The sequence below is a fragment of the Typopeltis vanoorti genome, chromosome 2 (assembly GCF_054136105.1).
Source record: "Typopeltis vanoorti isolate ZY-2024b chromosome 2, IOZ_Tvanoo_1.0, whole genome shotgun sequence".
NCBI classification, from domain to species: Eukaryota; Metazoa; Arthropoda; class Arachnida; order Uropygi; family Thelyphonidae; genus Typopeltis; species Typopeltis vanoorti.
Window position 1 is genome coordinate 84219728 of NC_143550.1, and position 17962 is coordinate 84237689.

Here is a 17962-nt window from a genome sequence, read left to right on the forward strand (position 1 = left end):
TACTTGGAGAAATGGTTGAGAAGGATTGTGGATGGGAAGATTAGTGAAGAACAAGCCAGATTCAGGCCAAATAGAGGCTGTCAGGATCAGATTTTCACTTTACGACAGATAGTTGAGGAATCCTGGGAACATAACAAAGATCTGTATTTAAGTTTTGTAGATCTGGAAGAAAAGGCATATGACAAGGTGCCAAGAGTGAAGCTATTTGAAACACTACAGTTATATGATGTCAATGGGGCATTATATCAAGCAATACTTTGTCTTTACATGAGTTGTAAGTCAGCAGTTAGAATTGAAGGAAGTACAGGAAGGTAGTTTAACCCATTTATGCTGGAGGTTGATATTTTTGTCTTTGTGCATGAAATTCATATGTTATCTAGAAAAATTCAAGAAACAAGAATTTGAAGGAAAAAAATTATTTCATTCCATTTTTAGTTATGTGGCATTCCAAAAATGGAACACTAGGCAAAAACATTGTTATATTGTACACAATGTATAAAATCCTGTTTTTTGTCTCAGAAGGCAGGTTATTGAATATCACACTCAATAACCTGGTATTGAGTGTGATATTCAACTGAACACTTCACATGTAAGACATCACATTTTTCACATTGAAAAGTGGTGTTCTTATGACATTCAGCACAGCATGTTTGCATTCCCTGATTATCACATGATTCATGCCATCATAACGTGAGTCAATGTTATGCTTCTGAGAAGGTCTTCATTTTCGGCCAGGTTCTGTAGGATGACCATGGGTCTCCAGATAATGGCATGCCACACGTCAACAAAACTCCAGACGATCCATTGGCTTCTCATCGTATGCTTTATGCAGTTGCCAAGCATTTTGTAAGACCAATTCGAAACAAAACAAAAGAGGGCTTGAATATTTCTTTCCATGGATTGATGCACAATACTTATCACTGTCTTAATCAGCTATACCTCCAATAAACTGGTTATACACTTTGATCATATTTGGCTGCTGACTATGATCTTTTTCTGTTTCTGGGAATAACGATTTACAAGATGCAGAGGACTGATACCAGCACCAGATGATGCAACAGTGACAACACTGTTATCATGCCATTTGCAGACAATATTGCTTTTGCCATCAATTCAATAATTGAATGTGCCTCTTTCTTTTTTCCTTAGATCATTATCTGATTCCAATGGAGCTTTGTCAATGCGATCTTTTCTCACTGTACCTGTTGCCTGATGTTCCATTGAACTGAGCTTATCAAGAAGTGCAATACTGGAGAAAAAGTTGAATAGAAAATGGTATATTGTCCAGGGTGTGCCTCACTAAACTGAAGGACAACTGATCCACCGACACCGTATTCCACATGTTTAGTATTTGGGTTTTTGCCCTGATATGGCTGAAACCAACAAATTTAGCCTAGACGTGTTGCACCACACCAAAACCTATAGCTGGAGAAAACCGAACAGGCTTTCCTTGAATAAATTGTTTGGACCCATGATGACCAAAGTAGGGAACTATGGATTCATCAAAGCTGAAACATGTTTCATTTGGAACAAATTTCATACATCTCTCATTTAGTTTGCTTATAAGAGGTCACAACTTAGAAAACTTTTCCACTGGGTCCAAATTTGCATTGTCAGCAACATGCAAATGAGAAAATATAGTTTCAAAGTGGTCAAGTCTCATGGCAGCACTAACGAGTACATTATGCACATTTGTTCTATGCTCCCAGAACATACGTTGCCTAAGAAATGAGATGTAACCACTCAGAAAAATAATTCCCAGAAAACATTTGAATTCAGAGTTAGTCAAGCCTAGATTTACACCCTTACCTCAGCATGTAAGTTGGAGTATGTGACAATGAGTTCAACGACCTCGTCATCAAGAAAAAGTTCAGAATTTCTGTGGGAATTCTCATTTCGGTGGAGAAATTGTTTCGTAGTTGTGTAACTCTACCTGCTATGGGCTGTGCATTTAGGTCAGCTTTTTTCCATTTGCAGAAAATTTTTGTGAGTTTCTTTCTCTTTGATAGAGAAGGTTGCTGCACAGTAGAGGTAGATGCAACTTCATCGATGGGAGGGTCATCTTCAGGTATGTATGAGGGATCATCTGGGTCAGAATCAGCATCAGAGCCATCTTGAATAAGATAAGCAGGTGCTCGCAGCAAAGAAACTGACAGATAATTTATTGTTCCACCTTCTTCATCTCCTGAGTCCTCATCAGAAACAGGTGCTGTAGCAATTTCAGGTGGTTGTATCACTATGGCACTTCCTTCTATGCTGTCATCTGTCTCTAACAGGTCATTTATTTCACGTAAACTTAGAGTTCGGGGCATCTTGAGACTTTTAAAATAGTTTCAACTAAAAAAGGCAAGGGAAAAGAAAAATAACCCTAGTGGTACTGGTATTGCCTAGTGTTCCAAAAATGGAACACTGAAAAAGTCAAACCTATAACTAATACAAGAATAATAACTTCTGTATTTTCTTTTTACAGAACAATGGTATAACTAGTACACAATAGAAAAAAAAAATACAAGTAAAGTGTGTGCACTAAAGTTGTATTTAAATGCCCTCAATGATTCTTCAAAAATCTTTTTTGAAAATCAGATCACTTTTTGACATTCCTGCACCTCAGTATCTGCAGCAGTGAATAACTCTGTGCAGTACGTGATAACATCAATCCTTAAAAAACAGACAGATGTGAAAAATCAGACCTCGTTGATGACTTTGAGCAGTAGGATAAATAACTTCCACGTGACCACGTTCCAATAATGGAACATGAGGCATAAATGTTAAATCTGGTGTCAGACAAGGATGTACATTATCCCCCCTGTTATTCAATATCTATATGGATCACATTATGAAGGAAAGTGGTATTAAACCTGATATCAAAATTGGAGATGTTAATGTCAGCTCTTTGCTTTATGTGGATGATGTTATACTTCTAACTAAATCCGCTACAAGTCTGCAAGATTCCCTGACTAAAGTGAATAACTGTTGTAATAGATATGGTATGAAGGTCAGCATTAAAAAGACAAAGACAATGAAAATAGGTAGAAAAAATGAAAACATTAACTGCATTGTGAATGGAGAACCTATAGAACAAGTAAAACATTTCAGCTACTTAGGCACAATTTTTAGTGAAGACGGTAAATTAAATATGGAAATACACAACAAAATCAACAAAGCTGGCATGGTAGGAAGTCAATTGAATAAATTTATATGGAATAAGAGAGAAATTAGTCAAAACACTAAATTAGCTGTATACAAGACAGTGTAACCAATTTTAACTTATGGATCCGAGAACTGGGTCTCTAGTCTTTGGTCAAGTAAAACACTTGACCAAAGATTAGAGACTGCAGATATGAGAGTCCTGAGAAAGATTAGGGGCATATTGGCATCAATGGCAATATCATATTAAAAATGAAGAAATTAGGAAAGAACTTAACATTGTCAGCATCCAGGAATGCGTTAGCAGAGCTAATCTCAAATGGTGGTCACTTAAACAGAATGGGAGAGGAAAGATTAGCAAAACAAGTGTTCTATGCCAGGTTGGCAGGAAAAAAAGACACAGAGGAAGACCCAGATATAGGTGGATTGATACGGTAAAAAAGTGCCTTAGAAGATAGAAATATAAGATCTGATAATGTTGGAGTCTTGACAGGTAACAGACTGATTTGGAGGGAAAATTGTAGACAGGAAGTTTGTAATGATGTAAGTTTTTCATGTAGTATATTATAATATCCTGTAAACTCCTTGAGGATATATATCAGTAATTTGATGATGATAATTGTTTAGTTATTAATCAACTATTTTAATTAACCCAGCTCTCAGATCCATAAATTAAAATTACTCTGAACACTATCTGAATCTAACATTTCCAATTCTGATATCAGATTTAATGTCAATTTCCTTCATAATGTGATCTGTATGGACGAAGAATAAGATTGGAGATGTGCAACCTTATCTCATACTTTATGTCAGATTCTTCAATTCCAACTCTGATCATCATCATCAAATTCCTGCTATGTACCCTCAAGGGGGTGTACAAGATATGATAGTACTACATGAAAAATTTACATCATTACTAACTTCCTATCTACAATTTTACTCCAAATCAGTCTGTTACTTGTCAAGACTCCAACATTATCAGATCTTATATTTCTATCATCTAAGGCACTTTATACCGTATCAATCCATCCCTATCTTGGTCTTCCTCTTCATTTTCCTGCCAACCTGGCAGAGAACACTTGTTTTGCGAATCTTTTCTCACCCATTCTGTTTAAGTCTGGATGCTGACAAGGTCAAGTTCTTTCCTAATATCCTCGTTTTTAATATGATATGATATTGTCATTGATACCATCTGTTCAAGCCTCTAATCTTTCTCAGGAATCTCATATCTGCAGTCTCTGGTCTTTGGTCAAGTGTTTTACTTCTGACCCAGCTCTCAGATCCATAAGTTAAAACTGTTTTGAACACTGTCTTGTATACAGCTAATTTAGTGTTCCAACTAATTTCTCTCTTATTCCATATGAATTTATTCAATTGACTTCCTACCATGCCAGCTTTGTTGATTCTGTTGTCTATTTCCATATTTAATTTACCATCTTACTAAAAATCGTGCCTAAGTAGCTGAAATGTTTTACTTATTCCACAGGCTCTCCGATCACAATGCAGTTGACATTTTCAGCAATTCTGTCCTATTTTCATTGAATAGCTGTTGTAATACCATATCTATTACAACAGTTATTCAATTTAGTCAGGGAATCTTGCAGACTTGTAGTGGATTTATTTAGAAGTATAACATCATCTAAACTGATTCAGAACTTAATTAAAACTATATATTGCTCTGTATAATCACCATTTACACCATATAATTATAGTGTTTTAAGCACGTCTTCAGAAGAGGTTTAATTGCAATGCAGAGAGACTGTACTTTTTTTTTTAGAGATCCAGCTAATTTTTCTGAGGTGAACTGAATATAAGAAACAATGAGAGCATTACCATAGTCAGCATGTTCAGATGAATGTGAGGAGATTGGAGAAATTAATTTCTTGGTCCCCCCCCATTGTAACTAGTGTTCAAGGTCTGGCAAATACAAGAGAGCTCAGCTTGGGTAGAACAGAACTTATCATATTATGGTAAATTGGGAGATCTGCTAACATCTGCCTAGAAGAAATTCATCTGCCGTCATAAGTATGGTCAGTCAGGTGTAGCTGACCATGCTTTTTCTACCTTACATAGAATCAAATGAAAGAAAACTACCATGTTTCACTATAACAAATACAAACTCGAAAGAAATTTTTAGAATCAGCAGCAGATTTAAAAAAAGCAACAAAATCTTAATAAATATGGTTGTATTAAACTTACTAAGATTTATGAACCTTAACTCTTAGGCTTTCTGTCCAAAAGAGGCCAGCCATGAGCACCCATAGAGGAAACCCTCATAAGAGTTTAGGCTTATAATGTAATTTTTCCACTTATTCTTTTGCAAATTTTTATGTGTGATTTTGCAATTTTAATATTGTTTCCATGATGATATCTCAGTGACTGAGATGAAATATAGGATTTATTAAATGTGTGTTTAATTATTTATTTGGCAGAGAAAGTCTCTTTAGAAGAATTCCTTAGATCTGGTTAAAACTAGTTGTGAGTGAGACTCAATTATTCTAATTTCATGACATAAGGTCATGGGATGATAATAATAAAACATGGAAACAAATAAAAGTCTCTTTTAAGGAAATGTTAAAAGAAATAACTTATCATAAAAACAGACTTACTTTATTTCTTTCTTCATTTATTGAATCAATGTTATTTTGGAGTGAAAGCTTCTGATTGATTAAAAGCTGCTTTGCATCTTGAAGATCTGCTACTTCCTGCAGTAGTAGTAATAATAATAAATGAATAATGGGAAATATATTTTATAATTTGTACATTAGGAAATACAGTATTTTACAGCATGTATTTTACAAAAGTAAAAATTGGATTTGAATAACAGTGGACTGGTTGTCTCCTGATGGAAAGTTGATAATGATGAACAACAACAACAACTCAGACTTCTTATGTAATGCAAGGAAAATTGTTGGGCTTGTACTTTCTGACCAAATACATAGAGAAATTTTAGGTTCATTTTTTTTTTTTTTTTTTAAATTTTTATTTTAAATGCAATATTTAATACATCATCTGATATGTCAGGGTCAGTTCTTGTGTTTAATTTACATTCAGTGAATAGATACAAAGGCATCCAGAGTTTTGGTATTAATGAATCAGGACTATCTTATCCATCTTGCCAAAGCATGTAGAACAAGTACTGAAAGACTACCCAAATCATCCTTTCTAGATGTCCAAGTGTCACAGCATGTGGCAAACATGATAGCAGGATGTTGGATTCCAGTGATTATGTCTGGACCAGTGTTTCTTAAACTGTGTTCCACAAAAACCCTAGAATTCTGCAAAAACATGGAAGAGTTCCCAAAGGTATACACATGCTACAGATCCAAATATAATACAAGTTTATGACCTGTATTATAAATGCCTGTATGCATTGGGGAATAAAATTAAATTTCTGAAAAAGAAAAGCCTTCATTGAATGGAGAAGATACAATTTGGCAAAACTGCATGTGTATGTGTGTGTCGGGGGGGGGGGGGATTGGTCTATCATTGCTAGCAGCCATGATTTACCAATTATTATGAAGCAGTGAAGATGTTAGTATTACTGTAATTATTTACTAAGTTTATTTATGAATAAACTGTATAAGTTAGGTTTCTATTTTTAGAATGACAGAAATTCCCAACAGAAGGTTTTTGTGGGTTTTGGATTTGTAAATTATTTTGGCAATAAAACAAATGTTCTATCCATGAATAAAGAAAATCTTTCAATCTTTCCATAGACATAACATTGAAAAATTTGAAGAACAATTATTATTATTATTGTTCCGGGCAACTCCAAGGAGTCGACAGACTCATCGAGGGAGGCCCTAACATCATCTCAAGAACAACTATTCGACATTCACACATATCTATCATACCTTGCCTTGAACTCATTCACAGTTGTAGCACCCACAACAGACTTTGGAAGCTTATTCCACTCATTCACAGTTGTAGCACCCACAACAGACTCTGGAAGCTTATTCCACTCATTCACCACTCTCCAAGTAAAAAACCTAGCTCTAACACCCTTGTCTACTACGCTCTTGCCCAGCTTCCATGCATGGCCCCTAGTCCTCCCACCACCAGTCATATTTTCGTATAGAAACTTATAGAAACCCTTCAGTAATTTGAATGTCTCAATCATATCACCCCTCCTTCGCCTATCGTCCAATCTCTGCAACCCACAAATCTTCAACCTATTCTCATAAGGTTCATTCCACAGACCTGCTATCATCTTGGCAGGTCTGTGGAATGCGACCATAGTTGAAATCTCCCATAATAATTACCCTCCTTCCACTCATTTCTTCTATTTGCTTATGCATACTGTCACCACCATCTTTTCCATCACCTGGTCTATAGCAGCACCCAATTGTATATTTAGTTCTGCTAGCCACAATCTCACACCAAATGGCCTCCAAATGTGCTCTTTTCTCTATCCTGCAATTCAACTTCTATTTTCCTTGGCTGTAGCTCATCAGCTTTCATCATCAGCAATACTCCTCCCCCCATTTTATTTTCCCTGTCATTCCTGAACACACTATACCCATCACATTCAATCCCACTAGCTATATCATCTACAGTCAGCCATGATTCACTAATACCAATAACCTGTGGTCTGGAAGTGCCAATCATGGCCAAAAACTCTTCCTTCTTGTTTCTAATACTTCTAGCATTAGTGTACATGAATTTAAGACCCCCATTTGCCCCAACCCTACCTTGATATTAACTATCCCACTCTGATTTGTTGTCCTTATTCGCTCGGGCATATTTTATTCATTCATACATTCAACTGCCTCCCTAAGGACTGTATACCTACCCCTCCCCTTAATAAATCTAGTTTCCCTGAATTTGCACATCCACTACATTCAGCAACACTTTCTCAAGTCTCCTTACACCATAACCATTCAAATGCAAGTCATCCATCTTATATAAGTCCTTTCGCCCATCAAACTCATTCCACACATCCACAAATTCCACACCACTCGTCATACATAACCCACGCATAAAGTCATTCGTAATTATGGCCCTCCTTTTAAACATTTCACTGTCACACCATGGCAAAAGACTAATCATTCTAACTCTCTCACTCTTTTCTTTTGCTACCTCAAACAATTCATTCAGGTCTTCTATCATTTCCATTTTATCTCCTTTCAAATCATTCGTACCTGCCACAACAATCATTTCTTTCACCCTTTCCTTTTGCTCTCTAATAGACTCAGTTTTATTACTTAAATTTTCGATTACAGCTTTAATGGAACATGTGCACTAAAGATATTCATAAATTTACACATACTACAAAATTTTGAATAGAATTTATTCGAAAACTCCAGCATATTTCATCCAATGTTATATTCAGGAGAAGGGACATTTTCAGGGAGATAGAATGTTAACTACATTCAAAAGATGAATCAAAAGAATGTGCATATCAGCTTGTGTTTTGGTTGCAGCTGAAGTATGTGATATCTCATGCATAACACATCTCACATGATTAGAGTTCAAAGGAACAATTGTAGTAAGTTGCATAAATAAATTAAAAAAATATTTAAAATAATTATTAATTACTAGTGATCACCTCCCCAAACTCACTATGTCCAACACTGGACTGTATTGGCTCTCCAACTTGCTACCATGCAAAACATTTTTCTCTCATCATCTTTAGAATCTCACCAGCCATACCAGCTCTTATATCAAAAACAGTCTTCACTTCAAAGAGAAAGCAAAAGATCTACATTCCGTCTAATCACGAGATTATGGTTTCTTTTGATGCAGTTTCCCTATTCACCAACATATCATTACAAGAGACTTTTCAGTTTTTACAATCTGATTACCCAGAAGACATTGTCAAACTATTTAAATTTACCATCAATGCAGGCTATTTTACATGGCAATGTAAAATGGCACAATAAGTTGTTCAAACAAATAAAAGGAACAGCAAAGGGCAGTCCTATCTCACCAGCTTTAGCTGATTATTTCATGGAGCATCTAGAAAAAGAACTCTGACATTATATGCCCTAAACCTCGTATATGGTTACTGTTTGATGATGATACATTTGCAACCTGGTCCTATACTGAGTAAGAATTACTTCAGTTCCTAGAGAAAATAATCTCATACTCCATATCAAGTTTACTACTGAATGTGAATACAACAACCAACTACCATTTTTGGATACCGTAATAATTCATAATCCCACAGGTCATGGTGAAAAAGGAAGCCAACCTTTACTAGCAGATATATTCACTCATCCTACAAGAATCATTCATCACAAAAAATGGGTACTATCAAGATTCTTGTACAGAGAGCTCTTCTGATCTTTTGTTAGATTAAATGAATAAAATTAAAAAAAAAAAATATTGATAATTATCATCCTTCTAGCAAATTACAATCTAATGTGAAAAGAATTTCAATAATTATTTTAAATTGTTCCTTTTAGCTCTAATAGTGTAATATCACACATTTCAGCTGCAACCATGACACAAGCTAATATAAGCATGATTTATGACTCATTATTCTGATTCATCTTTAGAATGTAGTTAATGGTCTATCTCTCTCTGAAGTTCATGTAATCCAGGTGAAATATATTGGAGTTTTTGAATACATTCCATATAATTTTTGTTACATATGTAAGCCACGAAACTTAATTTAAAATTAAATTTCTGATCTGTCAATATGTTTTCTTCATTCATGGATGGAACATTTATTTTACTGCCAAAAAGGAATAGATCCAAAAGAGGATTAAAAATTTACAGCAAATATACGTGTTTAAAGTGTAACAGAATTCAAGATGCTACTATGCTGCAGAGACTGTTGAGAATTCACCTTCACTTATGCGAAAATTGATTCTCAACAGTCAGTCACTGCATTCCTAAGAGAATATCCAAATACATTGAATTTGACGCCTATTTTAAGATTATCTTGAACAAACATTACACCAAAAATCTGATTGGGCAACTGGACAATGAGACTTATTAGTGCCAATGGTCCCACAGAAGTTTCTACTAAAGTAGAAGTGAAGGAATTTGAGGCTTTAAAGAAAGCAACTGACAATGAAAAAAGAGAAGTTGGTCCTTGATGGGGGATCTAAATAGCAGAGTAGGAAATGATTGTCAGACATACAAAAATATTTTGGGAAAATTTGGAGAAAAGAGCAAAGCTAATAATAATGGCAAATACCTGTTGGATTTCTGCTCAGGACATGGACTGGTTATTACTAACACCATGTTCCAACATAAAAATGTGCACAAATTCACATGGAGAGAAGAGGCAAGGAATAAGAAAAGTCTCATTGACTGTTATTGTCGATAGTGATGTTTTCTCCCTGGTGCAGGACACCAGAAAGTACAGAGGATTTGAAATTGGAAGTGATCACTATTTAGTCTTGAGCAGGTTAAAACTGAATTTCATTTTGAAAAGAAGAACATGTAAGAAAGTTTTAAAGTGAATAAAAGTTGAGCAGCTCTCAGATGTGAACTGTAGACAAAAATACACAACGATTATTGAAGAAAAAATAACAGACTTTGCAAACAGGAACCAAACCTTGGAGATTCAGTAGCAAGTCTTGAAGAAAACCCTGACTGATTCAGTGAGAGAGGCATTTGGTGAGGTTGTCTGCAAGGATAGAAAAATCAGAACTCCATGGTGGACACAGGAAGTTAAAGAGGCAGTGAAGAAAAAGAAGAAAGCATATCAAAAGTTCCTGGCAAATAAGTCAGCTAGTGCTCTTAGAGAATATAGAGACAAATGTAACAAAGCTAAACACAGCGTAAAACTAGCTAAACAAAAGTCATGGGAAGACTTTGGTAAGAACATAGAAAATAAATATCAAAGAAGGTGGCAAGATATTCTGGGGGTTGTTGAAGAAGCTCAGAAATGGAGGAAAGAGTGTTGTAAAAGGAATTAGAGATGATAGAGGTGACATAAAAACTGGAGAAAAAGATAACCTTGAAGTACCAAGTAATTACTTCAAAAAATTGCTAAATGAAACAAGCAGTGATAACACTGGTAAAAAACACTCAACAGGCATACAATGAAGAATACATATCCATACTTGAAGTAGAAAAAGCCATAGGCTTTTTCTACTTCAAATCAAAGGCTTGAAATGTGGAAAGGCAGTAGGACTAGATGATATTCGACCAGAAATGAGGTATAAAATTCTTACAGTGGTTGAACTGCAGTTCAAAAGGCCTGGACAGAGGGACAAATTCCCGATGATTGGAGCAGAGTTCTCATAGTACCCATATATAAAAAGGAAAATAAAAATGAATATGAAAATTAAGATGTATTTCCCTACTGAGTGTTCCTGGTAAGATTTATGCAAGTATACTTGAGAAAAGGTTGAGAAGAATTGTGGAAGAAAAGTTTGGGGAGAAACAAGCTGGATTCAGGTCAAATAGAGGCTGTCAGGATCAGATCTTCACTTTAAGACAAATAGTTGAGAAAGCATGAGAATATAACAAAGATCTGTATTTAAGTTTTGTTGATCTGGAAAAGGCATATGACAAGGTTCCAAGAGAGAAGATATTCGATATGCTACAGTTATATCGTGTCAATGGGGCATTATATCAAGCAATACGTAGTCTTTATTTGAGTTTTGAGTCAGCAGTTAGAACTGAAGGAAGTACAGGAAGATAGTTTGATGTTAAATCTGGTGTCAGACAAGATGTACATTATCTCCTCTGTTATTTATTATCTATATGGATCGCATTATGAAGGAAAGTGGTATTAAACCTGATATGAAAATTGGAGATGCTAATGTCAGCTCTTTGCTTTATGCAGATGATGTTATACTTCTAAATAAATCCGCTACAAGTCTGCAGGAGTCCCCAACTAAATTGAATAACTGTTGTAATAGATATGGTATGAAGGTCAGCAATAACAAGACAAAGACAATGAAAATACGCAGAAGCATTGAAAATGTCAACTGCATTGTGAATGGAGAACCTGTGGAACAAGTAAAACATTTCAGCTACTCAGGCACAATTTTTAGTGAAGATGGTAAATTAAATATGGAAATAGACAACAGAATCAACAAAGCTGGCATGGTAGGAAGTCAATTGAATAAATTTATATGGAATAAGAGAGAAATTAGTAGGGATACTCAATCAGCTGTATATACAAGACAGTGTTCAAACCAGTTTTAACGTATGGATCTGAGAGCTGGATCAGAAGTAAAAACACTTGACCAAAGACTAGAGACAGCAGATATGAGAGTCCCGAGAAAGATTAGGGGCACAAACAGATGGCATCAATGGCAATATCATATTAAAAACGAGGATATTAAGAAAGAACTTGACCTTATCAGAATCCAAGAATGCGTCAGCAGAGCTAATTTCAGGTGGTATCGCCACTTAAACCTAATGGGCGAGGCAAGATTACTAAAATGAGTATTCTCTGTCAGGTTGTGAGGAGAATGACACAGGATTCATACAATAAAAAGTGCCTTAGAAGATAGAAATATAAGATCTGATAATGTTGGAGTCTTGACAAGTAAAGACTGATTTGGAGGAAAATTGTAGATAGGAAGTTAGTAACGATGTAAATTTTTCATGCAGTACTATCATATCCTGTACACCCCTCGAGGGTACATGGCAGGAATTTGATGATGATGATGATAAATCATTAGTAACCAGAGCACACAATTTCTACTCGTCTGAAGAATCTCTAAACCAAGAATTGGAAATAATCAAAAATACAGCCATACTAAATGGATACAATCTTAAAACAATTCAAAAAATCATCAGTAACTTCCCCACACATCAACTTAGCCAAGAACAAGCCCATAGGATTCCCGTACTTTATGTCAAAGGCATCTCCGAACGTTTTTCAATAATTATGCAGAAATACAAACTTGCTACTACCTACAAACCATTGAACCAGATCTATAACTTGTTACCTTCTCCTAAAGACAAACTCACCTCTGATGCTAGCTGGCATGTACAAGGTTCCATTCCTCAAATTGTCTTACTATGGACAGACATGTAGATCTGTTCATAAACGCATTTTGGAACATCAAGACCATATCCACCTTATCAAGCCACAGAAATCTGGCCTCGCACAACACGGAGTTGAAAACCCAAACCATAGGTTACTTTGGGAAAAGACCAAACTTCTACATAGATCTTTATATAAACGTTCATGTTTATATAAAGAAAGTGCTGAAGCCCTACTTCACAGACCAAATCTAAACCGTAATGACTTTCTTGTTATTCCTAAAGTATGGGAAATTGTCATACAAAATTGTGTAAAATCATTTTTATGAGACCACACTCCCACCAGGCGCATCCCCCGGGTAGCGGATGGAGGAAACCCAAATGGGTTGCTCTGAATAAAGAGCCGTGGACCAAAGGATGTAGCAGAGGCATGGCAAGCTGGCTACATTATTATGCCAGTAACTTTCATGAGCAGGTGAAAGTCTACAAACCGAGATAGTGCTACTGCGTATGGGACAGCCGATGCGCCTACTCAAAGACCACACAGAGTAGGTGAGAAATCAGCAATGTGGTCAGCCAAGGACGTGAAACATGTAGCCACCCTCAACATAAGATCACTATACCGACCTGGAAAATTTAAAAATACTGAAATGGAGTATTTTAGGTTTATCAGAGACACATTGGTGTGGAGATGGATTTACCAGAAGGAAGACTATACTTCTCAGGAAGAAAAGATAACATATACAGAGAAAGAGTTGCATTACTAATTGAAAAGAAACTTACACACTCAGTAATTGAAATAAAACCGGTGTCACCTAGAATAATCACAGCCAAACTTCAAGCAAAAGAAAAAGGTCAAACAATTAAAATAATCCAAATATATGCACCAGACAGTAATCATTCAGAGGAAGAAATAGAAAATTTCTATGAAGAACTACAACAGGAAATAGATAATCCCAAAAATAGAGAACTCATGATAGTGATAAGAGATTTTAATGCTAAAATATGACAATTCACAGCAGACTAAAACGATGTGATGGGGAGATTGGATATGGAGAGCTTAACGACAGAGGAGAACAATTACTGCACTTCTGTAAAGCAAATGATCTAATGATTACAAACATTGTTCTATCAACGCCCTAATAATAGATATACATGGACATCCCCAGATGGTAATATAAAGAACTGCATAGACTATATCATCATAAACAAACATTGGAAAAGATCAGTAAATAATGTACGAACATTAAGAAGTTTTGATTTCGACACTAACCATGAAATATTAACTGCCAAAGTAAAGATAAAATTCAACAGGAAAAACAATATCAGAAAAGAAGAAAACATCAACCTATTAAAACTAAAAGATAGCTCAAGCAGAAGTTGATTTTTAGAACAGATGTGCTTGAAATTAAAACCCTCCATCTTCCAGAACAGCAGAAAATACTGGGAAGAAGGAAAAGAAACAGTGTTATCAATTGCAAAAGACACTCTAGGTACCAAACCCAAAATAAACAAACAGTGTATAACCCAAGAAATCATAGCTACAATAGAAGAGAAAAGAGAGGCCAAGATACTTGTAAACCATCAAACTATGAAGAGAATAGAGAAAAATACAGAGCACTAAAAAATAAAGTTGATAACCTATGCAAAAAAGCCAAAGAAAAATGGTTAGAAGAAAAAGCTAAGAAATGCCAAGAAGCATACGAACAAAACAATCTAAAAGTCTTCATTATACTGTAAGAGAAATTACAAAGGAATGCTCAGCAAAAGCAGTAACAATGATAAACAACAAGATGACTGAAACCGGGAATATTGAAGATATAAGAAAAATCTGGTCAAACCATTTTAAGACTATCTTCCACCAAGAAAACAAAACTACAATGCCAACAATAGAAGAAAATAATGACTATCCAAAAATTTTACAAGAAGAAGTTAGATATGCAATAAAACAGATAAAAAACAATAAAGCACCAGGCATTGATACTATCCCTACTGAACTGTGGAGGCAGCATATCAATAGAATACTTAACAACCCTATTCAATAAAATACTACAAACAGGAGAGATCCCAGATGACTAAAGAACTGGAAAGATTATCCCAATATACAAGAAAGGAGACAAAAGAGACTGCAGAAATTACAGATCAATCAATTTACTTTCCCACACCTATAAAATATTCGTAAGAATTATACAAAATAGATTAAAAAACACCTATGAAGAAATGATGGGCATAGAACAAGCTGGTTTCCGAGGAAACTTTAAACAAGCTTTCAATAGCATCAACAAAGAAATCCTTCTTAAAATTCTACTAGAAAAAGCAATAGACAAATATATAATACAGTTTCTGATAAAATATTACTCTAAGACAAATGCAATAACTAAAAAGGACACACTCAAAAATTGAGATCCAAAAAGGAGTAATGTAAGGATGCCCATTATCCCCATGCCTATTCAACATATATCTAGAAGAAGTTGTCAAGAAGGCAATAGACAATGAGCCTGGAATCAATGTCAATAGTTTAAACATAAATAATATGAAATATGCAGATGATCTCACGTCCTTATTGCAAGAACCCCAAATGAACTACAAAAGTTGATAAACAAGCTAAACGTAACCTGTAAAACATATGACATGACAATAAATACACAAAAGACAAAAGTGATGAAAATAGGGAGGAACAGAACTACCATCTTAGCCACCCTAAACAGAAAACAAGAGAATAAATAGAACAAGTATACAACTTCATATAACTTGGATCAAAACTAACAGAAACAATAGATGAACTCAAAACAATCAAACACAGAATAGAGATAGGATGGACCACCATGGGAAAATTACAGAAAATCTGGAAAACAAACAAGATATCTAAGCAAGCCAAAATCAAATTATTACAATAATTATACCAACGGTCATTTATGGAGCAGAAGCGTCGACAGTTAAGAAAAGAGAGAAGAAAAAACTGCTGGCATATGAAATGAAATGCTTAAGAAAAATAAATAGAACAAGTTGGATAGAAAGAAAACAAACATTACAATCAGACAAGAATTATTGTATAAAAAGACAATAATAGAAAAAATTAGAAAACAACAACTGAGATGGTTTGGCCATACTGTACGCATGGATGCAGACAGACTTTCTAAAGTCCTAATCAATACTTTTCCAACTGAAAAAAGAAGACTCGGAAGACCAAGAATTACCTGGCTGAAATTAATAAAGAACATCTCAGGATGCAGAACATATAAGGAACTTTTTCGAACAGCAAGAGATAGAGAAAACTGGAAGATCCTGCTGAAGAGAAGACTCGACCCTTCTTAGACGGAAGAGAAGAAGATTTTATTTTAATGTAATCTGTTTTTTTTTCCATCCAGATACATTTTAATTGAATTCTATAACACGTTACTGCATGCATATTGGGATTCCAATAATCATGTGCCCTAACTGTATGTTATTCCTGGTATTGTTTGAATTAACTATATTGACGATGTCCTAAGATACTTAGGATGAAATATTTACTTATTAATACTTATTACTGTGGTTATTACGTGTGTTTGTTTAGTCATGAATTCAATAAACATTAAAGAAAGCACCCACTTAAACTCCATAACAGAACTTCATAATAAGACAGCAGACAAAAAGAAATGACAAAAATTTGTCTTTGAGGAACTCAACCCGCTATGAGTGGAAGTGAAGAAATAGAATAATTTTAATGAATGGGTGACAGTAGGGAAGTAACAGAAGCAGAAGAAACATTTAAAAGTCTATCATCCAGATGGAGATAACATAGTCATTGATGTGAAAGGGATCAAGATGAGGACAAAGTAGATAAACTGGGTGGGTGTTTACGATATTAAGAAATCTCACTGTGAATACAGTTATGGGGGAGGGGTTTGATGAAATATGAGCCTTTGTGTTATGTGAAAGCATAACACAGATGATGCTTAACTAAGGAGAGTAACAGATTATAAATTTGATAAAGAGATCCACATAAACTGATAGTTTGGGCAAAGGATAATGTTTACCAGTTTAGCATGTCAAAATCTTCAGCATGACTGAAAATTTTGCAAATTATGTATTATATAATGATGAGATTGCACTTCAGGAAATTTATGAAGCTAGTGATTTTTAGGACAGTGGACAGGATATTTGAAATTCAGAGGACATATTGCAAAAGTGGATTGTGTGGATGCTAAGAAATATACACTGATAATCAGAGATAAGGAGATTATTATTCCTCTTTGTAAGGCTTATCTGAATACTGCTCACAGAACTGGTCACCTAGTTTCTTGGAATGTGGAAGTGGTGGACAGGATTCAGAGGTGAGTGAACAAAATGGCAAACCATCTGTAAAATGTGTAAATTGTGAACACACTGAAGATTTGTGGGTTACAAGCTTAGATGACAGGTGAAAAAGAAGGGGATATGATAGCTACATATAAGTTACTAAATTGGGTTTTAGATAATATATGTCTGAACAGGAGAGAATAAGAGTGAATCCCTGGAAGATGAATAATGGCTTGGTTATCACGAGTGTAAGGACTAGATTTTTGTTGCATGAAGAGTAAATAAGTTGTTGAGTATCTGATGAGTTTCATTCAGATATACAATATTTTTATAACGTGGTGTCTTTGATTCACAAAGAGAATACAAAACTAATATTATGTAATGCATTTTGTAAAATGTTATTAAAATTAATTGTAATTTAATTTATGTTACAAAGTATGTGCAGTTGACAATATAAATAGTTCCAGTACTGCATTATTTATGGCCAATATCAGCAGTTTCAAGCTGGCATACATATGCACAGGTAAAAAAAATTGTGGAGAGTGAAGAAACATGACTGAATGCGAGATTATGGGTAGTCATAATTGAAGGGAGAAAAGGTTATAGGAATGTATTCAGAGACATATGG

General features: G+C 34.9%; 1 protein-coding gene across 1 annotated transcript in view; it reads right to left on the reverse strand.

Annotated features, from left to right (window-relative positions):
• LOC150109219 (uncharacterized) overlaps positions 1-17962 on the reverse strand; it is a 672102-nt gene that overhangs the window by 157459 nt on the left and 496681 nt on the right. Inside the window, exon 30 of the mRNA XM_090401856.1 lies at positions 5757-5852. Within this exon, the coding sequence (XP_090257982.1) occupies positions 5757-5852 (96 nt within the window). The remainder of the gene's footprint in view (positions 1-5756; positions 5853-17962) is intronic.